Genomic DNA, 23,667 nt, shown 5'->3' with positions numbered 1-23,667 from the left:
CGTGCTATATTACTAGAATAAAGAATATAAAAGAATAAATTAAAATAAAAGGCAGAAGCCCGGATAAATCTTCATTGATTGAAAAAAATTGAGTCCCATGTTTAAAATCCTTTTATGGAGATTGTGAAAATTTTTGTTTTGATTTTGTAATTCTGTGTGAGTTCGGCTACTAACATGACTCTGGAATCTAGTTAGCATCTTTTACTACCCGTACCCCTATTTTACCTAAATTAAATATTGGTTCTCTACACTGATAACTCATTCTTCATTTTGCTTTTTATTTGGAGCTTTTGTCAATTTTTTTTTTTTTTTTTTAAAAAAAACTTATTTCTTGTTGTAGCACAGATATGGCAGAAGCACTGCTTGCAGTAGTAGGTGCTCCAGTAGCCGCTGAGGTGTACAAAGATGGGAGAAGCATTCTTAATCGCATCAGGCGCCGAATGGATTTATGGAACGATCTGGAACATAACTATAAAAGGTTAAAAGAGGAAGCAGGGAAGCTGTCTGCTAGGAGGAATGATATAGAGAATGAAGCAAACAGATACAAGACAAAACAGTTCACTGAAGAATGCAAAGATTGGATTTCTAGGGTCAAAGATCGTGAAAATGAGGTGCAAGAACTTGAAACCAAATACAATAACAAGTACACAAAACGAAAGGCGGGAGTACTCAAACCTTTTGCTACGAAACGTATAAATTTAAGCAAATGCATGGAAGAGAAGTGCGTGGAACTACAACAACTTTGGTCAAAAGGAGAACCATTGGTTGAAAGAGTACCATTGGTTGAAAAACCACCCGAGCGTGTGACACATGCACCCGAAACAAAATGCAAGCCATCTTCACTCCATCGGGCTGTCGAAGAAATACTAAGGCACCTAAAAGATCCGAATGTAAGAAAAGTTGGACTTTGGGGAATGGCAGGAGTCGGAAAAACAGCAATAATGGAGACGGTGAATAATAATGCTCACGATTTTGAAATTGTGATTTTGTTAACTGTATCAAAGGATTGGAGCATAAAGAAGTTGCAACAAGAAATTACTCAACGACTCAAATTGAATGTAGAAGGCATCGATGACCCTGTTGAAATTGCTCATCGAATATCTGTAGAGTTGGAAGGCAAAAAGTACCTACTTCTTTTGGATGAAGTTTGGAATGTGTTTAAACTACGTGATATAGGCATCCAGGAGAACCAAAAGGATAGTAAGGTGGTATTGGCAACTAGAAATTATAACATTTGTGCAAAAATGAATACTGATGACGAAGTTCATGCACAACTGTTGTCTGAAAATGATGCATATCTGATGTTCCTGGAAGAATTTGTATGTCGAAATGTAGATCTTTCGAGTATTGAACAAACAGTCAAATTAGTTGTTAGAGAGTGTGCTGGTTTGCCACTGTTAATAAAAACGGTAGCGGGAACCTTTAAAAGTATGAAGGATAATTCTGCATTGTGGGGGGAGGGGCTACGCAATCTGCGGAGATGGCCGAATGCCGGAGTCCAAGGCATGGATGAATTGATTGAGGTCTTAAAGTTCAGTTATGATGAATTAGGTGATGACGATACAAAGGTTTGCTTTCTGTACAGTGCATTATATGCTGAAAATTGTAAAATATATGAAGATCATTTGTTGGAATGTTGGAAAGCTGAAGATTTCATAAGTGAACGTGAGAAAGGGCGGGGAATATTGCGAGAACTTACCAACCGGTCCTTGCTAGAGGGGAGTGATAGGATAAATTTCGTAAAGATGCACAAAGTGCTGCGGAATATGGCCCTTCAAATTTCTTCTAGAAGCAATAATTTGAAACTTTTTGTCAGAATCCCTGATAAGCAGCGACAACCCCCCAAGGACATAGAATGTCAACATGTAGAAAGAATCTCTTTGATGAATAATGAATTGGGCCGTTTACCAGAAATGAAAAATTGCAGTAACCTTTCAACATTGTTCTTACAGAAAAATCTTTCCCTAAAAGTAATTCATGAGTCATTCTTTGAACTCATGAAAAACTTGCGAGTTCTAGACTTACATGACACTCAAATTGAATTATTACCATCATCGATATCTCGCTTGACGCGCCTTAGAGCGCTTTATCTGAATTCTTGCCTCCTGTTAAGGGAACTCCCGATTTGCATAGAAAAACTTACATGTCTTGAGATACTTGATATTCGAGGTACTATGATTAATAAGTTACCAATTCAGATTAGAAGTTTGAAAAAGTTGAAGTGTTTACGTATATCATTCTCAAATGTTGGCAGGGGACAGTCAAGCGATGTGGAATTTGGTGAAGATGTCTTATCAAGCCTTGACTTATTGGAAGAACTTAGAATCAATGGACATAAGGATATTCTGGAATTGGAGAATGTTGTAAAGCCTATTACTCAGAAGGTGGCTTCCTTGAACGACTTCACTTCACTTTCAATTTTCCCTCTATCGAAGAAAAATGATCACTTCACATTCCAATTTTCTGTTGGTGGCCACTACTCAACCATATATCAAATCCTGGAATATTTTGAATATCATCAAATCAGGACGTATTTGAAGTTTGTAAATGGTGAAGGTGCACCTCCTGCAATTTCAGAGGTTCTTGCAGAAACTGATGCATTTGAATTGATAGGCCACATGGGGGCTAAAAATCTATCAGATTTTGATATTAAGAGTATCAACAAGATGCGAGGTTGCTTGATTGAAGGATGCAATGAAATTGAAACTATTGTTGATGGTGATAGTTTACAAGAAAGTGCATTGGAAGGCTTAGAAGTGATGTGCATATATAATGTCCCAAAATTAGCAAGCATTTGGGAAGGACCTGTTCATGCTGGAAGCCTAGCACGACTAAAAACTCTGATTTTACGCAAATGTTGGAGTTTAAAGACGATCTTTTCCAATGGTATGATTGCTCAACTCTCTGAACTGCAAAATTTAAAAGTTGAAGAGTGTCTTGAAATTGAAGAGATAATTATGGAATCTGAAAACATGGGGTTGGAACCTGTTGTGCTTCCAAGTTTGAAGACACTAGAACTTCTTAATCTTCCAAAAGTAAGAAGCATCTGGATTAATGACTCAATAACGTGGTCATTGAAGATTATTGTGATATCTATGTGCCCATTATTGACAAAATTGCCCCTCAGCAACGAGAATACAATCAATTTGGAACGTATTGGAGTCCAACAATCATGGTGGAATGCATTGGGATGGCAACAAGAAGCCATTAAAGAAAAGCTACAATCTATATGCCGCTTCAACTAGTGGTTTTCATTTTATCCTTCTCGACAGCCCTTCATGTGTGTAAGTTGGTGGTAGGAATGTCATTGAAGGTCCTCATGTTATTTTCTTTCAAGGTGTATTACATGCCTATTATCTTGACATGTGTAATTGTGTTTGAAACCTGAATTTGTGAGTTTTCATGATTGTCACAATCTTTGATCATTGGCGCTAATAGTTGTCCCAAATATTTAATGATAAATTTTTGTATGTTTCCGTACCCTAGTTAAGACAGCAATTTAGCTTAAATTAAATGAGCTTTGTATAGCCAAACCTACCTTTTCAAGTGCTTTCAATTTCAATATGCTACTTGGGAAAGCCCGAATCTTGTTTGGCTTAGGACTACCTTTTTTTTTTTCCATTACATTTTCATCTTGCTTGATATGTCATAGATATTATGGTTTAAATGTATGTTGTTTGAAGGTTTAGGTGAGCAGAAAAATTACCCTCTTGCTTCCATTCTAAAATCTAAGATGAAGGCTATGTTGATTCGATAAATGTGGCTTGTTATTATGTTTGTATGGCATATCATTAAAGAGAATCCAAATTTTCTTTCCTTTTTAGTAACCAAATGGTCTGGCTTTAATTGAAACAATAGTTAGATTCTAGCCTCTGCTAATTGAAGTTTATTTTCTTGTTCTAATCAAATTCAGCAGCACAATATACAATAAAATTTTCTGTTAGAAGTATGGCCATAAAGCATTCTTTGATACTCACAGTGAATTGTAAGTAATGTACAGAAAAGTGTTTTGTAATTGTTTTGAAATTATCATGTAAACTTCTCATGTTGTTATACTTATTTAATTACTATCTCACACTCGGATTAACCAAATTATATTTGCTAAGGTGACTCATTAAATCTTATTAACATTTTTCAGATGATATAGAAGATCAGGAGCCTTGGAGGATTTGGAGTCTTTTGGTGCGTGTTCGTGAGAATTTGCTAAGTTGTCTCAGTATTTTGGTTTATGGAACAGTGGACATGTTTATGTTTTTGATTTACTTAAATTGCTGTTCTTGGAGACCTTCCGTTTCACTGGGGATTTTAGAATTTGTTGGAATTGTTATTGTGGTCTTTTATCCTAAGGAGTTCTTGTTATTATTGTACTTCATGTTTGGTTTTTTATGGTATGTGGATACCAATAATATGTGAACTTTTGACATTGTGTTGATGAATTTTTAGTTGCTTTGGTTGTATTGTTTCAATTTTCAGATTTTATTAGAGTTTATTGTAGTGACAGATGTTTCATGCCGTTTTGGGATTTGGGGTGTGACACTTTACCTACTTTTGGCTCACGTCAAGTTTAATTTGTCGAGTAATACTAAATGTCACCTTGTATTCTTTTTATGTCTCCAAAATTGATGTAGCTTTTAATATATGTATATATTTGTTTATGTTTACCGAGGAATCTATCAATGAAATGTGATTATCAAATATCCCTCTCCAGCAAGAAAAAAGTGAATAGTTTAAATAGGAAATACAAATTAATTCCCACGAATTCAACGGAACAAATAAGCACCATGAAAACATCATGTGCAACAAAATATCAAGTCATGTTTCCTACAACTACAGTTTCTTTATGTTATTTGTAGCAGCAACGGTTCATGGGTGAGTGCTTTTGGAGTAATCGCTGTTTACCATGAAGATCGATGTTGATCTCTCACTTCCCCATTGACTTTGCACAAGGTTGTTCTCTTCAGTAGTTTCCTTCCTAAAAGCTTGTAGTCTTTCCTTCAATTTCTTACTCTGCTCAAAGTTTGCTTTCCGCTTCAGAGCTTTCTGCCAAAAAATTTGAAGATCTTGTTATGAGAATAATAACATAAAGATATTGAATTTGAATTTGGTCAGTGTTTGAATGATATTGAAGTTTTGGATCTAAATTTTAGTGGGTGTTTTTACACTTGGACTAATAAAAGTGAGGAGCCTCGGTTTGTAGCAAGAAAACTGGATAGAGTTTTGGCTAATGTGAATTGGATGAGTCTTTTTGGGAATACGGCTGTGGAATTCCTTTCAGGGGGCATTTCTGATCATTCTCCTATCATTATTTCAGTAGGTACTTTAAAAAGTTTTGGCCCTAAACCTTTTAAGTTCTATAACTATTGGTTAGAGCATAAAGGGTTTTTGGATTGGGTTAAGGAGGGTTGGAGTATTCAGGTTGAGGGAGTCCCAATGTTTCAGTTGTATGTTAAGCTTAGATCTGTGAAAGCTGTGTTAAAAGAGAAAAATCTGGTTTGTTTTGAGAATTTGAAGCAAAAAGTTATTCAGGCTCGAGAGAATCTGGACTTAGCTCAAAATAATGTTCTTGCTTCTTTTGGCAGTGCTGATAGTCTACTTAAGGAGAGGGAATGTCTTCATGCTTATGTTTTTATTTCTAGAGCTGAGGAATCTTTCTTGAAGCAGAAGGCAAGGAATCAATGGTTGAATTTGGGAGATCAGAATAATAAGTTTTTTTATAAATCTCTTAAGGTTCAAAATGCAAAGAAAACTATCAACTATCTGTGGGATGAGCATGGCACAAAAGTGGATGATGTTGATCAGATCAAAAGGGTGGCTGAGGACTTTTATAAGAATCTGTTAGGTACAGATCACCTACACTTCACAGATGCCAAAGCAGCTAGAGTTAGGCAGCTTATTTCTGTTGCTATTTCCTCTGAACATGCAGCTACCATGGAGAAGGAGGTTTCTGAAGTTGAAATAAGAGATACTTTGTTTCATATGAAAGCCAATAAGGCCCCTGGTCCTGATGGGTTTTCTGCAGATTTTTTTAAGTCTACTTAGTCTATTGTGGGTAAAGAGGTAGTGGCTGCTATTAAAGGTTTTTTTACTTCTGGTTTATTGCTTAAGGAAGTAAATGCTACTATTCTTTCCTTGGTTCCTAAAAAGGTTAATCCTTCGGCCATGGGAGATTTTAGACCTATTGCTTGTTGTAATGTTATATATAAATGCATTACTAAAATTTTGTCTAACAGGATGTTGCCTTTTTTGGGTGATTTGGTGAGCATGAACCAATCTGCTTTCATTCCTTCTAGGAATATTTCTGAGAATGTTCTATTGGCTCAGGAACTTGTGAGGGGTTATCATAAGGAAAAAGGAAAACCTAGGTGTACTTTGAAAATAGACCTTATGAAGGCCTATGATTCGGTGAATTGGGAATTTATGCTTCATTGTCTTCATTGTTTTGGTTTTCCTAATAGATTTTTGAGCTGGATCAGGGCGTGTATTACTTCTCCTAAATTTTCTGTTTGTATCAATGGTACTTTGGTTGGCTATTTTGAAGGTAAAAAGGGACTGAGGCAGGGTGACCCTATTTCTCCTTACTTGTTTGTTCTTGCTATGGAGGTTTTCTCTCGGATTATGGCTGCACATACTGGTGGTAATGTTGGTTTTAAATTCCATCCTAAATGTGAGAGAATGAAGCTTACTCATTTGTGTTTTGCAGATGATCTTTTGATTTTTTCAGAAGCTAGTTTGAGTTCCATTAAAGTTATCAAGGCTGCTCTTATTGAGTTTGAGAATTTGTCTGGGTTGAAAGCTAATCCTTCTAAGAGTTCTCTTTATTGTTCTGGAGTATCAGATAGAATGAGGCATATTCTATTGGATGATTTGATGATGAAGGATGGTCATTTCCCTGTGAGATATCTTGGGGTTCCTCTTATTTCATCCAGACTTTCTGCAGCTGATTGTGGGGCTTTACTTAGCAGAATTTCTGGTCGTATAGATTCTTGGCTCTCTAAGAATCTTTCATATGCAGGTAGGCTCCAGTTGTTATCTTCTGTTCTTTACAGTTTACAAGTATATTGGATGGGAATTTTCATTCTTCCTAAAAAGATCATTAAAGCTATTGAACAAAAGTCCAATAGGTTTTTATGGAATGGGAAAGAAGAAGGTGTAGCTAAAGCTAAGGTTTCTTGGTCTGATCTTTGTTTTCCTAAAAAGGAGGGAGGTTTGGGCTTAAAGAAGCTTGAAACTTGGAATCAAACTTCTATGCTTAGGCATATCTGGAGTATATTTGCCAGGTCTGGTTCTATTTGGGTTGCCTGGGTTAGAGAAAATCTATTAAAAAGAAGGAGTTTTTGGAGTATAGGTATTCCTCAAAATTGTTCATGGAGTTGGAGGAAAATTTTGAAGCTGAGATCTATTGCTAAAAGGTTCTTGAAGTTTGAAGTTGGGCATGGGGATAGCATTCATATGTGGCTGGATTTGTGGCATCCTGCAGGAGTTTTGATTGAGCAATATGGCTTTAGGGTTGTTTATGATGCTCAAAGCAATATTGAAGCTAAGCTGTCTTCTGTCATTTGCAATGGAGATTGGTTTTGGAGACCTGCAAGATCAGAAGCTCTAGTTGATATTCAAGCTAGGCTTTCTGAAGTTTGTTTAGGCCAATGTGATAAGCCAGTTTGGACTGCTTCTAAAAAGGGTGTCTTTGTTAGTGCAGAGACTTGGGAAGCCCTTAGAAAGAAGAATGTAGAGGTTACTTGGTGGAAGTTAGTTTGGTTTCCTCTTGCTATTCCTAAGCAGGCTTTTATTTTGTGGCTTGCTATGAAGGATAGGCTACTTACAGGTGAGAGGTTACTCAAATGGGGTTATAAGGGTGAGGTTCAGTGTTGTTTCTGCCATTCTCAACTAGAAACTCGTGATCATATTTTCTTTGAATGCAGCTTTAGTTCGAGAGTTTGGAAATATTGCATGTTTCGTTGTAAAATTGATATGCCTCCTGTGATTTGGGATGATCTTGTGCAGCTTGGTTGCAATAAGTGGGGAAAGAACTCTCTTAAGTGCTTGATTTGTCAATTGGTTCTTGGTTCTGTTTGTTTATAATCTCTGGCGTACTAGAAATGAACTTAGACATGATGGTGTTCCAAAAACTGAAGAGCAGCTACTGAAGCAGATTTTCTGGGAAATCAGGGCTAGAATTGCTGTAAAAAGAGGTTTTCCTAGAACTAGGGAGAACCTTTTGTTGTGTTCATTGTGGAATTTGCCTTCTGCCATCCTCTGTAATGTTGGCTTGTAGTTTTGTTTTTTGTTTTTAATATGTAAGGGTTGTAAGGGGCTGTTTTGGTGTTGAGTAGTTGCTGGTTTTGTAGGTTTTTTGTTTTCCCCTGTCTTTGTAAGGGGTTGTATTTGTGTTTCAGTGTTGCTCTATTTTGAGCTTTGATTTTAATGAAATGCTTATTCATCAAAAAAATAATAATAATAATAATAACATAAAGAACCCAACTAGAGAAAAACCAATACCCATGTAATGAAAACTCACATCCTCCCTGAAACAACGATCAAGCTTTATTTTGAGATCTGTACATTCACCAAAGAATTTCCCAATGGGATGGTCTATATGACACTTCTGGAACTCTTCAATAATCTGCACAAAATCAGGTACAACAATCATACCAACATCTATCCACTTGTTCATCATCTTCCAACATTTGATTTGAAGAAAGGAAAAAAAAAATGAATGAAATGCTTCCAATGATCGAACGGAACATAAGAATCAAAATTATGACATGAACATTTATAGTTTGTGAAGCAAAACACAGTTCACTTTACATTGATTGCCATAAAACTATTCCAACTTCTCTTGCTCATAGATGATAGGAGGGTTACCATGCCAAAATCACCTTTCCTCTTACTTATTGCTACTCAATCTAGACATATCCCAACTACTCGGATTTGGCTCAAAATCCTAGGACCATATATCTCATAATAAGAACCAAGAAAATTAATAAATATATCCTGTCAAAGCTATCCATTTAAAGTTAGCCTCCACAAAATAAAAAGAAGAGATTTTTAAACCTAAAGAAATTGTGGATAGTAAATCATGAATAAAGCTAGAAGATGAAGATGGACTCACTTCGGCACACATTGGGTGCTTGTGTAGTGTTAAAGGAGGATGCATTTTCCTTTTTATCTTATTTCTTTTCTATTTTTCTAACAAAATCGCTTCAAGCTGTAGCAACCTGCAACAACCACAACCAGCAACGTTTAACCCTACAAATGCAATTTTCCCCAAATGAAAGACAAAGCATGAATCTGAGATTGTGCCTCCAATTGCGTTCCAAAGCAAATTAAAGCAAAAGGGATCAAAAAATTAAAAATTAAAGATCTTTCATTTTTTCACATAACAATATTTGACAATAGAAAGAACCAAATTTACCCCTAAAAGCAACAATCAAAAATCCGGAAGTACACGAATCAAGAAACGGAAAGCTCCATCACTGATCAAAAACCCAGCAAGAACACACAAATATATGCAAATTAACAATACAAGGAAACAAATATACCCATAAGCAGCAATAGAAAATCTAGAAATACATGAATCAAGAAATGCAAAGCTCCATCATTCATCAAAACCCAATAAGAACAAACACGCACAAATATAGCAAAACCCAGATTAAAAAAAAAAATGAAAGCAAAAAATCAAATTGACAAAAAAATGGAGGAAAGCAAAATCAAATAATATTTAATTAATCACATATTTGACAGCATGTAAATATTTGTACGCATCAAAAACAAAAAAAAACAAAAACAAAATTTGCAAGAATTGAACAAAAGTCCAAATGAAAAGAAGGCAATATGTGATTGTCTCAATCAACAAACGCGTGTTTCGTGTAATTGAACAAAGATTCCACAGTAATCGCATCCAGTATAATGGCTGCTCGGTACCCAAAGAATAAGAAGAACGAAGACCACAGCTAAGATAGGATCGAAACGCACCGTTTAGTTGGTAGGTTCCGTTGCTTCTGGCTCTTCCTCTTCCTGCTCCTCAACTAGATAGAACCAGGACAGCACGCATGTAGGGACTAAAACTCACCGGTTTTTTTTTTTTTTTTTTTTTTTTTTTTTTTTTTTGGTAATAACCTTTTGCTCCCATTAACTACAGCCCTTTGGCATTTTCTCTCTCATGAACTACCAACTATGACACCTGACCCCATCAAACTACAATTTTAATATAATGTTACTTAATCAATACTTTTTAGCCCTCAAAAGCATTATCACTAGGATTTTTTTTTTTTTTTTTTTTGGACATGTTGTCGCTAGGATTGTTATTATTACTTTTTAGCCCTCAAAAGCATTGTCGCTAGGATTATTATTATCGAATTGAGTATTGAATGTTTAAGCTGAGCTCAAGTTAAATTAAATTTATTTTTTGAACAAATTCAATCTTGTTTACGAACTACTCAGTTAACTAAGGACAGAGTTTTCCTCCAAACTGGATTGGAGGAATTTCCTTCAACCCAATCTATAAAAATGACATGTGTACATTTTTTTAATAACATGTGAGAATCACATGAGTTTTTAATATTATTTATTTCAACTTTATCACTACTATCAAAAAAACATGTATATCTCACATGTTCAAATGACAAATGTCATTTTTATAGACTAAGTTGGAGGAAAACTCTATCCGTTAACTTATTCATTGTATATATAAAGTAAATGTCGTGATTTATTAATTTTTTTCATAAATTCATATTAATTATTAGTTAATTAATTAATGTTAATATTTTATTATTTAATTTAATTAGATAAATTAACTCAAATCTTAAACAATCTATCACGAGTCTATATGTTTGTCTTATAGTATATATATCACACATGCATACATACAAACTCATAAACACACATTCACATACATCTATATCAAGAATCAAAACTACATAATTCAAGCTATTGTAAGATTTTGGAAGAAGTATAAAGTATGAAGATAAAAGAGAATCACAAAAATACTTATCTCCGGCTATTGTTGCCTAAATACTTGAATTTAATAATAAAAATTGAACGTGTAAGCAATTAATCACTATTTTCTTTTTTCTTGCATTACTTTATTGGAATCCATCTTATGTAATAATAGATTCACTGCCGTCAACTTAAAGAAGATTAATTTAGGCATAAATACATCATGTGTTGTTATAAGCACATGAAGATTAATTCTGTTATTAAATTTGCCTTTCTTTTCCCCTCAACTTACAAATAATGGAAAAGTTAGCCACAACCTAACCTAAAGACAACAAGAAGAAGATAACTAAACAAATGAATGCTGGCACTTTAAGAAAGGAAAGAACTATCTTCAACTCAATCCTTCACTTGCTTCCAAACACACCGTTGCCTCTGCAAATACAATTTTCTCGTAACCTCAGTACCAAAATGAGCTAACCTTTTAAACCACATACACAACGATATACATACATATAACACAAAAAGTCCTTCCTATATATTTTTGTACATATTGGAAACCTTGTGAAACCGATCCCCCAAAAGATAAGGGATAAAAAACCGTCATGAAACTTATGTGCGTGTCCACCTGTTTGGGCATGTGGATCCCATAAAAGCCCCTTCACATTTGAACAACAAAATTGCTGGAGATCTGAATCCATGGACAAGCATTTATAATGATGTCTATGGAGGACACAACTTTTAAAGAATATTTGCATGCACCAAAACTACCAAAAAAGTGATGCAAAGGAGGCTAGCCCACAAGCCAGCTCCAAGTCTTCACACGAAGGGGCTTTCCTCCCAAAAGCTTGCTTTACAGATCTCCTAGACTTGCTTTCTTTGCCCAATATATTGGGGTCCCTCCATTCAATGAGAATTCAAGACTGTGCTAACTATGTATGGTATTGTCTTGAGTCAAAGGCCCCTATGAATAGAGGAAACATCTCTCATGCCTTGTAATGAAACTGGCTGCTCTCTTATACGAGATAAAAGGATGGAAACTTGCTCGATAGCAATATCTAGCCTCTCCTTGGACTTGGCAGATTCTGTCACCAGGGATGATACCATACTTTGCAAAAACTGAATTCTATCTGCATGATCACTTGGAGCACTCTGAAGGAGCTTTGCAGAGGGTGTGCTGATCCGGCGCCAACGGATGGGTAGATACCTATCTGGGATTTGAAAGCAATTCCCTGTTGAAAGAACTCGAAGGGCATGCCGACAGAGAATTCCAGAGAACTCAAAGTGACGGCAGCTGCAACTTATGATGCCATCCCGAGGATCCCAATACACTTTACGACCTCCCTCGACTTTCATGTGGTGTCTCACAAGAAAATCATCATCCATCTGAAAAGATGCATAGTGGGCAGCCAGAACAAGTTGTTCTTGTAGCTTAGAGAAGGCAAAAGGAGTGAGCATCAAGGCAGCATGGGATTCCATGGGGGCCCCAGTTTTCAGGCAAATATTTTGGAGATTCTGTTGCATTGTTTGTTGTTCTCCAGCTTGATCTTTAAAATCCACAGCAACTGCTACCTGCTAGTGCAAATTTACATTAATAAACAGGGAAAACTTCTGCTCAACTCAACTAAGCGTTAATCCCAACCAATTAATCTATACGTAAGGAGGGAAAGGCTTCTCCAACAAACAATTAGAATTATCTAGACAGTTGAGACAGGGTTTTCATCAATCTGTTGAACCAGAATCAAGTTCTAAATTCAATGCATACTGATATCCAATAGCCCCATCAAAAAGGGCAAAAAATTTCCAAAGCATGGAGATCAAATGCTAAAACCAACTTTCCAATAGTAAAATTAATCAAGAAATTTCTACAGCATGCCAAGCTGTTACCAGTAATTAGTTCAGTGTGCTTCATCTTAATCATCTTCAGTCTTTTCATGCTCTCAGAACAGTTAAAAGTTTTAATTTAATACAACAGTCTTCGTATGACTAACATTTCAAGTCAAGGACCAGGCAATGTATAAAATGAAATTTATGACGAACCTATACTCAACAATTTGGGGTGGGACTAGGTTTAAATCACTCGTTAATTTAATTGGTTTTCTTTCTCCAACAAATATAGGCTGCCTGCTAATTGCAAGTTAGTCATTAATATAAAAATAAATGCTTACATTTTTTATTGCAAGTGCTCTACACTCTCTACTATCATGGAACTAGTTATAAAGTCGCAAGTTTTCATTTCATAAATTACCTATCAAAAAAGAGTTTTTCATAAATTACCTATCAAAAAAGAGTTTTTCATAAAGCCACAAAAAATGTGATTAAATGAATGACAGAAAACACTCAAAAACCTCCTTTTGGTTTTGACCTTTTCCAAGATACACGTCAAAAGTATCTCTTTCTCCCTTCTGGGTTTATCCAAAGGAACAAAAAACTTAAAAAAGAAAAAGAAACAAAGGTCAAAGCCCTTTATTGGATTTGAGCCAATGACTTACCATGTATATTTCTCCTTTTTTCCCAGAATTTTCATTTTCATTAATGATTTCCTGTGTATCTCATCAAAAGACAAAATCACCATTTTAACCTGACAATTCCACCAGTAAAATATTTAGCGAATGACCTGTTGAGAGGTTTTTATGAATAAAGTATAGAGAAAAGAGGAGGCTGTTCAAAGATCAATAGCCTACCTCACACATATTATATATAAGCTTTGAGAATACATAAATGACCAAATTGCCCTCATACCCTAATACATTCTTCTACATTCTTCTAACACATTCTTCTACATTCTTCTAACACTCCCCCTCAAGCTGGAGCATATATATCATATAAGCCCAGCTTGGAACAAATAAACTCTAACCGGTTACGACATAAAGACTTTGTAAACATATCAGCTAATTGGTCTCCAGACTTCACAAATACTGTAGATATGTTTCCATTGAGTATCTTGTCTTGGATGAAATGACAATCAACCTCAATGTGTTTAGTCCTTTCATGAAAAACCGGGTTAGATGCAATATGTATGGCAGCCTGGTTATCACAAGATAATGGGATAGGAGTAGTAGTCGAGAAGCCGATCTCCTGAAGGAAATGTTGTAACCATGTCAACTCAGTAGTCGTATGAGCCATTGCCCTGTACTCTGCTTCAGCACTAGATCGTGCCACCACAGTCTGTTTCTTACTCTTCCAAGTTACAAGATTACCACCAAAGAATGTGCAATACCCTGTAGTAGACCGTCTATCTGAAGGAGAACCTGCCCAATCTGCATCAGTAAAACCTTCTACCCTGAGATGTCCATTTGGTCTATACAATATTCCTAGACCAGGTTGTCTCTTTACATAACGAATAATCCGAGTAACAGCTTCCCAATGTGAAACCCGAGGAGCCTCCAAGAATTGACTGACAACACTAACGGCATATGAAATATCTGGCCTGGTGATAGTAAGATAGTTCAACTTCCCAACTAGACGACGGTATCTGCCGGGATCTTCAAATAATTCACCTTCATCCTTTAGTAATTTCTTATTTGGATCCATTGGAACATCAACTGGCCGAGAACCCAAAAGACCTGTCTCTTCTAATAAGTCAAGTGCATACTTTCTCTGGGACAAGTTGATACCTGTTCGAGATCTAGCAACTTCAATGCCTAGAAAATATCGAAGTTTGCCCAAATCCTTTGTATGAAATTGATCCTGTAGGAATTGTTTTAATCGGGCAATGCCTCCTGAATCATCCCCAGTAATGACAATGTCATCTACATATACCACAAGGAGAATATAGCCAGCACTAGTATGTAAGTGGAATACTGAATGATCTGTCTGACATCTCTGCAGACCAAACTTCAGTACCGCTTCAGAGAACTTTCCAAACCATGCCCGCGGTGATTGCTTGAGACCATACAATGCCTTTCTTAATTTACAAACATAGCCCGGAGACTCCCCTTGAGCGACAAACCCAGGTGGTTGCTCCATATAAACTTCTTCACTCAAATCCCCATGGAGAAAGGCATTTTTGACATCCAATTGGAACAAGGGCCAATCAAGATTAGTAGCCATGGAAATAAGAACACGAATAGATGAAATTTTGGCAACAGGAGAAAAAGTGTCATCATAATCAATACCATACGTTTGCGTATAGCCCTTAGCAACCAACCGAGCTTTCAATCTTTCAACCGAACCATCAGGATGAAACTTAACTGTGTAGACCCATTTGCAACCCACAGTTTTCTTATTAGGTGGTAAGGGAACAAGCTCCCATGTCCCATTGTGATGCAAGGCCTTCATTTCCAATTCCATAGCTTGCCTCCAACCAGAGTCAGATATTGCAGCCTGCACTGTCTTAGGAATAGAAACAGTAGAGAGATGGGAAAGAAAGCAAGAGAATGTAGGGGATAAAGAACGAGTGGAGACAAACTGACTAATAGGATGTTGGGTAGTGCAAGAACGTGTACCTTTCCGTAGGGCAATAGGCAAGTGGTCGGATGGATGTGGAGGCAGCGGATCTGGAGACGATAAGGATGATGATGGCGGTGCAGGAGCTGATGGTCGAAGTCGGCGTTGATAAACTTGGAGTGGAGCAGGTTGGTGGTGAGGTAGCGAGACCGGAGGAGAAGGAGAGACCGGCACAGAGAGAAGAGGAATAGGCAGCGGAAGAGACTCGACATCAGGCTCAAGGGAAGGGTCACCCAAAGAGGTAGTAGCAGAAAAATAGGGGAGAGACTCAACAAATGTGATATCGGCACTAGTGAAGTAGCGTCGAAGAACCGGACTATAGCAACGGTATCCCTTTTGGGTTGTGGAATACCCAAGGAAGACACATTTAGTAGCACGAGGGTCAAGCTTATCAAATCCGGGACCCAAATTATGAACATAGCAAACACACCCAAAAACCTTCAATGGCAAGGAGAATGAGGAGGAAGAAGGATATAAAAGAGAATGAGGAGAGGTACCATCTAAGACCGAGGAGGACATCCTATTAATTAAATAACAAGCGGTGAGGACAGCATCACTCCAAAATTGTTTGGGAACATGCATATGAATTAAGAGACAACGTGCGATTTCTAATAAATGACGATTTTTGCGTTCAGCCACACCATTTTGTTGTGGAGTGTGAGCACAGGATGTTTGATGGATAATGCCTTTATCAGACAAATAAGAGGCAAATGAATGAGATGTATATTCTTTAGCATTATCCGAACGCAAAATACGGATTTTCTGAGCAAATTGAGTCTTAATCATAGTGCGAAAAAGTTGGAAAATAGAAAATAACTCTGAACGATTTTTCATTAAAAATAACCATGTCATACGGGAAAAATCATCCACAAAGGTCACAAAATAGTGGAATTTATTGGCTGCGATATTAATTGGACCCCATACATCAGAATGAACTAACTCAAAAGCACTAGAAACCCTATTAACAACACGAGACGGAAACGAGACACGATGATGCTTGCTAAGCTGACAAGCTTCGCAAGGCACAGACGTCTCATGACGAAGACTGGGGACTTGATGCTTCAATGTAGAAAGGGAAGGATGACCAAGACGACAATGCCACTGAAGAGCGGAGGCCGACGACTGCAACGCATAAGAGGAAAGTGTGGGTGCTAGATCGAGATAATAGAGGCCATCAACTTCATGCCCCATACCAATCATCCTCCTCGTCTTGAGATCCTGAAAAATGCATAGAGAAGGATAAAAACTAACTGAACAGTTAAGGGATTTTGTGATTTGACTAATAGATAACAAATTAAAAGGAAAGCCAGGGACATGTAAAACAGATAACAACTCAATGTCAGGACTCAGATGGGTAGTGCCTAAACCGACCACTTTGGATAGGGAACCATTAGCTAGGGTGACACTTCTAGGTGATGCGACAGGATGATAATTAGAGAGGAAAGTAGACGAACCAGTCATATGTTCATTGGCGCCAGAATCGATAACCCACGGGTTGCTAGTGGAGGATAAAAGACAGTGAGATGCAGTACCTGACTGAGCAAGAGTAGCAGTGGAAGAGGAAGAGGCCTGCTTATGGGCTAAGAACTGAGCATACTCATCTTTCGGGATGGAGATGAGATCATTCTCAAGGGGTGAGCTTGGAGTACCAAGTGGTCCAGCCGGGGCTAGAGAACCCTCATGAGAAGTAACCTGATTGGCAAACCCGGATGGTGTGCCATGTAAGTCCCAACAAAACTCCACAGAATGATTGGTACGGCCACAATGAGTGCATTTGCGAGGCCCACGACCTCCAATGCGACCACCTCCCCGGAAATCACGGCCACCACGAAAACCACGACCACCTCGACTGCCACGCCCCCCACGGGTACCACCATAACTACCACGGGCAGCAATAAATGCAGCACGATCACCAGTACGTTCCATGCTCAACAAAGAACCATGATCAGAAATAGTAGCACGCTGAACCCGAGAAAAAACCTCAGAAAGCAATGGGAGACCAGAACCTCCCAAAATCTGCGCACGAACAGACTCATACTCAGGTTTCAAGCCGAGAAGAAATCGAACCACATCCACATCTTGACGTTGCTTCTCCATTTTCTGCAAGTCAGTGGAGAGTGGCTGATACATGTCTCGTTCCCGACAGACGGTCACAACCTGATTGTAGTACTCATCTAAAGATTGAGTACCTTGTTCTAGTCCAAAATATCGTTGACACACCTCATAAACTCGAGTGATATTCCCAGCGCCAGAGTACATATGCCGGAGATGATCCCAAATTGCTTTAGCAGTAGGAAGATAGAGACATGAGGATCCAATGTGAGGTTCAATACTATTCAACATAAGAGATATAATCTGATTATCGGCCTGGTCCCAAAGGCCTTTGGAGTCATCTTCCGGAGATTGCTCATATTCGAAGTGAGAATACAGACCTTTCCCTCTCAAGTATACTTCCACAGATCGTGACCAATAACTATAATTTTTGCCATTAAGTTTCACAAGTGTCATAGTAGCCGGACCCATAGAGGCAGAATTAATTAAATCGGAAGGAGGAGCCATGATAATGCACTAACCAGATGCAAACAACTACACAAGTCCACCAACCAACGAACTACCAAAAAAAAACTCACACAAAACAGCCCCAACTCAAAGCAAAGCTTGCTGACAATGATGAATGCCAACCAAAAACAACTCAAACCATGGTAGAATCGATAAAATACGTCAAAAACTGACCTGAACCGGACTGAAGTTGAGCAAAAACAGGTCTAAACCATAGTGAACCGGAAGAAACCGAGAGAAATTAGCAAAAACTGACCTGAACCGGCTTGAACCTGGCCTGAACCGGACTGAACCGGCCGGAAAATGGACTGAACCGGCCGGAAAATGACTGAACCGGCCGGAAAATGGACTGAACCGGCCGGAAAATGGGCTGGACCGGTCTGGACAGGGGATAACCAGAAACCGGATAGCCTTATCCCGGTTGAGGGTTGGGATATCCTTATCCCGAATACGCGACAGCAGGAACCCGGAGCCAAACACCCAATCTTCGTCTGTGAAAACTGCTGGAACCACGCCGGAGACTGCCAGACATCGCCGGAAATGCGCTGGAGACAGCCAGACCTTGCCGGAACTGCGCCGGAGACAGCCAGACGCGCCGGAGACAGCCAGACCTCGCCGGAACTGCGCCGGAGACAACCAGATCTCGCCGAAACTGCGCCGGAGACAACTAGACCTCGCCGACGACAACCAGATCTCGTCGAAACTGCGCCGGAGACAACCAGATCTCGCCGAAACTGCGCCGGAGACAACCAGACCTCGCCGACGACAACCAAACCTGCCGGCGACACCCAAATCGTGCCGGAAAACAACCAACGACGACAAACACACCTCCGACAGCACTACAGACAGCACCAACCGATCATCGACGACTACTTAAGGCCCATGGAGATGACGGCGGTTCATACCACCGGCGATGGAGAACCTAGCGCCATCTTCCACCACGGGCTTGAAGCCCAGCACTTCAACTACGTTCAAGCAGTAGCAATATAAATGGGAGAGGAAGAAAAGAAAAAAAAAAGAAGGAAAGAGAACCGGGGAGAGAAGAATAAGATATCAGGAAAAGGTATAAACCCTAGGCTCTGATACCATGTTGAGAGGTTTTTATGAATAAAGTATAGAGAAAAGAGGAGGCTGTTCAAAGATCAATAGCCTACCTCACACATATTATATATAAGCTTTGAGAATACATAAATGACCAAATTGCCCTCATACCCTAATACATTCTTCTACATTCTTCTAACACATTCTTCTACATTCTTCTAACATGACCAAAGAGCACTTGCTCTGCAGGTTCTGAAGAGAAAAGGTCATTATGTTTCGGCAACTTCATTTTTGCCTGGTTACCCAAAGCATTGATCACAACATGCAGAGACTAACCATTACTGGTTCAATAAAATTTAAGAGCTTACTTTTCTTTAAATATAAGTAATCGAAATATCATGAAAAACGTAAGGCCCTCCCAGGTACACAAGAACTATACATGAGAAAATACCTAACTATAAGGAGAAAAAAGAACAAGGAAACCATGAGAAATTTAAGAGCTTACTTACAAACTTGTTTTTTTTTAATAAGTAATGCAATCTCATTAAAAGAGTTGAGGGGCGCAACCCTAGTACACAGGTACTTAAAAACATTGATAACTCTTCCTTCTTTTGTTGTACTACCTATTTTTCCTAGACTAGGTAATGTTAGAAAAAAGATAACGGGCCAGAACCTTTAGAACATGGAAAGGCCAGGGTACTGGAAAATCTCCAACCATTTCATCTTTCACCATCCCTTAGGTAAAACGGGATATGCAATGGGGCTTGGCCAGATATAATTCATAAAAGCCTACATAGAAGCATAGTCAATTATAGAATCTCCATATGCTAACATTCTCATAATGTTATCAGCATCCCTAATCTTTACGTGAGACTAACTAGAATGTAGAACATTGTTTTGAGCACACACTGTAAGCAATCATGAAATGACAAAATAATACACTCAAAAACCACATCTAAATGATAATATCTTAATCAAATTGAACCCAAATAGCAAAAGAGAATAGCGTACTTGTTCTACAAAATGTGCAAGGCGAGTCTGTGCACTCAAAAATCTTTGAATGAAAGCATTAATTGACTTTGACTGGCCAGTTGTAGTCATTCCCGCAAAGAAATGGCTTCTCAAGAATGGCAATGCCCAAAGTATGCGTAATCCATACAAGTTGGCTATATGCCTGTTAGTGTGCAACCCAAAAGAATTTACCATGTCCCTCCAACCGAGTTCAAAATCATCATTTGACTCCAGATTGTAGAGTCGAAAGAACTCTGCCTTCCACTCATTGTAACGTTCTCCCAGTACAGCATTAAACCAGGATGGAAACTTCGCCACAATCATCCATATGCAAAGTGCATGTTGAGTCATCGGCATTTCCATGGCTATTGCTTCTTTGAGACACAAATTTTGGTCAGTTAAAATTGTTTGTGGAGCCTTCCCATTCATGAACCCCAAGAATGCCTTCCATGTGTACAATACAAAACAGAAACAAACACCAATGTCAATTTGGGAGTTGTGATGCTCTTTGAAAAAGGAAATATATCTGTGCATGTGCAACATATTCATCAAAGTGAAGATATTTTCATCCTAAATAAAATTTCTTCCAATTAGGATGACAGCAAGAACAACCAATAGGCACTAAACAATAACAGGAGGCGCTCATCTGCATTTACCGGGGGGAAGGGGGAAAGAACCCTAAAGTCATAGAAATTGACTACTATAAATCTGAAAGGTACATGCTCAGTGACCATCCTAATTGCGGCCAACATTTTAGTTGTAACATAGATAAAATTAACTCCCAATTACAAATTCCCTCATGTGAAACTCAATCACTTATGCAACATTATCTTATGCAGGGTCTAAACCTAACTGGCCAATCACTTCTGACCACCTACTGCATCAATTACTCCCTGCCTGATTGCCTAAACATCCAGCTTTTAAATTTCAAAGTTTATGTTTCTATCCTTCAACTTGCCTTTTGATTTTGGTTATGCCACATAAGAGAAGCAATTGATTGAGTGGTCCAATTAAAATTTATGTCAGTCACATGTGCAATATAAGGTGACAGATTAGTTGGAAAGCTGGGGAGGGGGGTGGGGGTGGGTAGGGAGACAAAATTACTTTTGCATTACCTTCAATGCCCATGAAAATGACCTTAAATTTTCCTCACGCAAAAGGACGCAGCCAAAGAAGCAAGGCATACCATAATTATTCATTCCAACCCAAATCCCAAGTGGCATGTCAAATGCAGTCAAGCGATGTGTTGTATCAAACACAACTGCATCACCAAAGATCTCATACGACTGGACTGACGAGGCATATGACCAGGCAATGTTCTCTAATCTGTTGTTTGAATCAAGTGTATACTCAAATTTGAAGTTAGAGTCTTTCTCCTTAATGTTTCTGCACATTCTTAATAAATCTATGCCCTCCTCTTCAGGATCTAATTTCCTGAATGATTGGAGTAAATTCCTCACATCCTTTTCAGTGAAAGGCAAATATCCTGGCTCCACACACTTCTCAAGCTCCATAAGTCTCATCATCTGGTGCACAGAAATTCCAGTTTTGGCAAACATAAGGATTCTGCTCTTGTCTGAATCTGATATGGTCCGGTATGCAGGAAGGAAACGAACTTGATTTGGTTCTAAGAGCTCATGATTATGGTGGTTTGCAAAACCTGTGACACGCCATTCAGGTGCACCTAACTCTGTTGTCTTGCTTATCCGCAAGTACGCTTGGCATCCACACCGGGATGATTTACGGTTTCTTTGAGGTTTACTTTCATTTGAGTTTTTGATAGGTGTGTTGCCAGCACGGTGGCAAACAAAGTAGCGTCTCGTTAGTCCTTTGCCAACCCCATCCTTTCCCTCTGTACGGTGACGCCGGATTGAGAACCCGCATCGCTTTGCAAATTCACTATAAAATTCATAAGCAGCATCATGAGTAGAAAACCTTTGCCCAATATATGGAATTGCATCATTAGTGGTTTCTAGGGAGAGCCTGGTTTCATCAGGTGATTCCTCTGTGCTACTAGTATCGTCCAATGACAAAGATCGTTGATCTGAGGGATCATCATAAACCACCAACATTGGTCCAGCCTCTTCAGACATTATACTTAGTCGTTAACCCACGCAAGGTCAACCTAAGACATGTCTATTAAAAAAACAAAAGAGAAAGAAAAAATTCATCAGCCGACCTAGTCCCAATGGATGGAACGATGCATTATAGAACACAGAAACGAAATAACAAATAAAGCATAATTTTTTTTTTTTCATTTCCTATCAAATCAAAAGGACATAAGTGCACATGTAAGCATAATAAATGACATCTAGTCTACATGCTGGTCAGCGACAAGCACAAAGGGAAATAATAGAAAAAAATAGTAACAATGATGATGATTCTTCATACTTCAGAAGTCGATGTAAACAATCAATTAAACTATGGCAAAGTCACTACTTTGGTATCATTCTCTTATTTTTCAATGAATTAATTATTTATCAAAACAATTCTATAGGAATCTCCATAGTTGCTCAGAGGAGTTTCTAAATAGTGTTTATGTTGATCATCACATTTCAATCCGCAAATGGTGCTTTGCTTGCAGTTCAGATTTCATTCAAGCTAACCTATATCTGACAGTTAAATACCATAAAACAAACCAATCGTTTGTAATAGAATTCCCATCTTTTAATTTCTGTTCAATCCTATCAAATGATCTAGTTACATTTCCAGATTTTCCTCAGTAATACACCAAACCCACTTCAAATGCATCATTGTCTGTCCCAAAACTACAAAAACCTTATCATGCTTTTCCTTCTTTCCTCAGAACCACATTACATCACTAGCTATTTTTTACACATATTGTTTGATACCAGATGATGAATGTCTTACACAAACAAATTCACTCTTAAATTTTGAGCTAAACTCAATCACATTCACCCAAACCATCAATCACCCGTGTCATGTTTCTCCAAATAACCTCAGAATTTCAAAACTTTCCCAGCTTCTTCTTTCCCTGGTTATGAATGCATTACAAACAACTACAAACACATATAAACAGAGACACGTATTACATACTATACACCTCAATTCAATCACATTTTTTACACATTCTGCAAAATTGAGGATAGCCCATTATCAAAAAATGGAAAATCGACAATGGGCTTTTGTGTTCACTCACAAAAAATCACTCAAAAAACACAATCTTCTTTCATTTTAAGAGCTCCTCTGACTGCACACGTTTCTCCAAAATAGAAATATAGAAATACAATACTTCTATGTAATATATATATATATATATATATATACACATACATACATAAAGAGATACAGAGAGAGAAGGGTACCATTCATGCCATGGATTCCATGTCAGAAGGATTGGAAAAACCGTGAGTTTTTGAGGACTTGCCCTAAAATGCGCAGGGAGGTGATGGGAGCCCTTTTATACTTCGTGCGCACTTTACTATCTGACGCCTTCTTTGTATCCAAACAGGTTGTTGTTCGACTTGAGGACACCATAATGCGCATACCCAAACACCTCCTCTCCATTGTTATTATTATTATTATTTTCTTTTTTAAGGATAGAACTGTCCAAGGTAATGTTTTTCAAGGTTTTTTGTATAATAATACATTAAAAGCTTAATTTAAACTAATTTTTTAATACGATTGAATTAAGGGAATTCCTGATAAGCTTTA

The 23,667-nt window shown here is 38.0% G+C and overlaps 3 protein-coding genes across 4 annotated transcripts; 1 reads left to right on the top strand and 2 right to left on the bottom strand.

Annotated features, from left to right (window-relative positions):
• The first annotated feature begins 347 nt into the window (after nt 1–347).
• On the top strand, nt 348–3,386 carry LOC132177161 (disease resistance protein At4g27190-like). The gene is made up of 2 exons (XM_088515244.1): nt 348–2,886; nt 2,950–3,386. The coding sequence occupies exons 1-2, from the start codon at nt 348–350 to the stop codon at nt 3,243–3,245; spliced, it is 2,835 nt and encodes a 944-aa protein (XP_088371370.1). The 3' UTR covers nt 3,246–3,386.
• Nucleotides 3,387–4,723: 1,337 nt separating this feature from the next.
• Nucleotides 4,724–10,019, bottom strand: LOC132180084 (uncharacterized). The gene is made up of 4 exons (XM_088515999.1): nt 9,973–10,019; nt 9,110–9,215; nt 8,516–8,620; nt 4,724–5,040 (listed from the first exon to the last, which is right to left on the bottom strand). The coding sequence occupies exons 2-4, from the start codon at nt 9,152–9,154 to the stop codon at nt 4,864–4,866; spliced, it is 327 nt and encodes a 108-aa protein (XP_088372125.1). The 5' UTR covers nt 9,155–9,215; nt 9,973–10,019; the 3' UTR covers nt 4,724–4,863.
• Nucleotides 10,020–11,140: 1,121 nt separating this feature from the next.
• Nucleotides 11,141–23,401, bottom strand: LOC132179644 (protein FAR1-RELATED SEQUENCE 11). 2 transcript variants are annotated; one of them, XM_059592398.2, is made up of 4 exons: nt 23,319–23,401; nt 21,108–22,128; nt 19,993–20,436; nt 11,141–12,504 (listed from the first exon to the last, which is right to left on the bottom strand). In XM_059592398.2, the coding sequence occupies exons 2-4, from the start codon at nt 22,083–22,085 to the stop codon at nt 11,887–11,889; spliced, it is 2,040 nt and encodes a 679-aa protein (XP_059448381.2). In that variant the 5' UTR covers nt 22,086–22,128; nt 23,319–23,401; the 3' UTR covers nt 11,141–11,886. The 2 variants fall into 2 exon arrangements, with proteins under 2 accessions (XP_059448381.2, XP_059448382.2); XM_059592399.2 differs by having other exon boundaries at nt 20,185–20,436.
• Between the last annotated feature and the right edge of the window lie 266 nt (nt 23,402–23,667).

The sequence above is a fragment of the Corylus avellana genome, chromosome 4, assembly GCF_965113065.1.
Source record: "Corylus avellana chromosome 4, dhCorAvel1.hap1.2, whole genome shotgun sequence".
Lineage (NCBI taxonomy): Eukaryota > Viridiplantae > Streptophyta > Magnoliopsida > Fagales > Betulaceae > Corylus > Corylus avellana.
The sequence above is the reverse complement of the archived record's forward strand: the minus strand, read 5'-3'. Positions and strand labels throughout refer to the sequence as shown.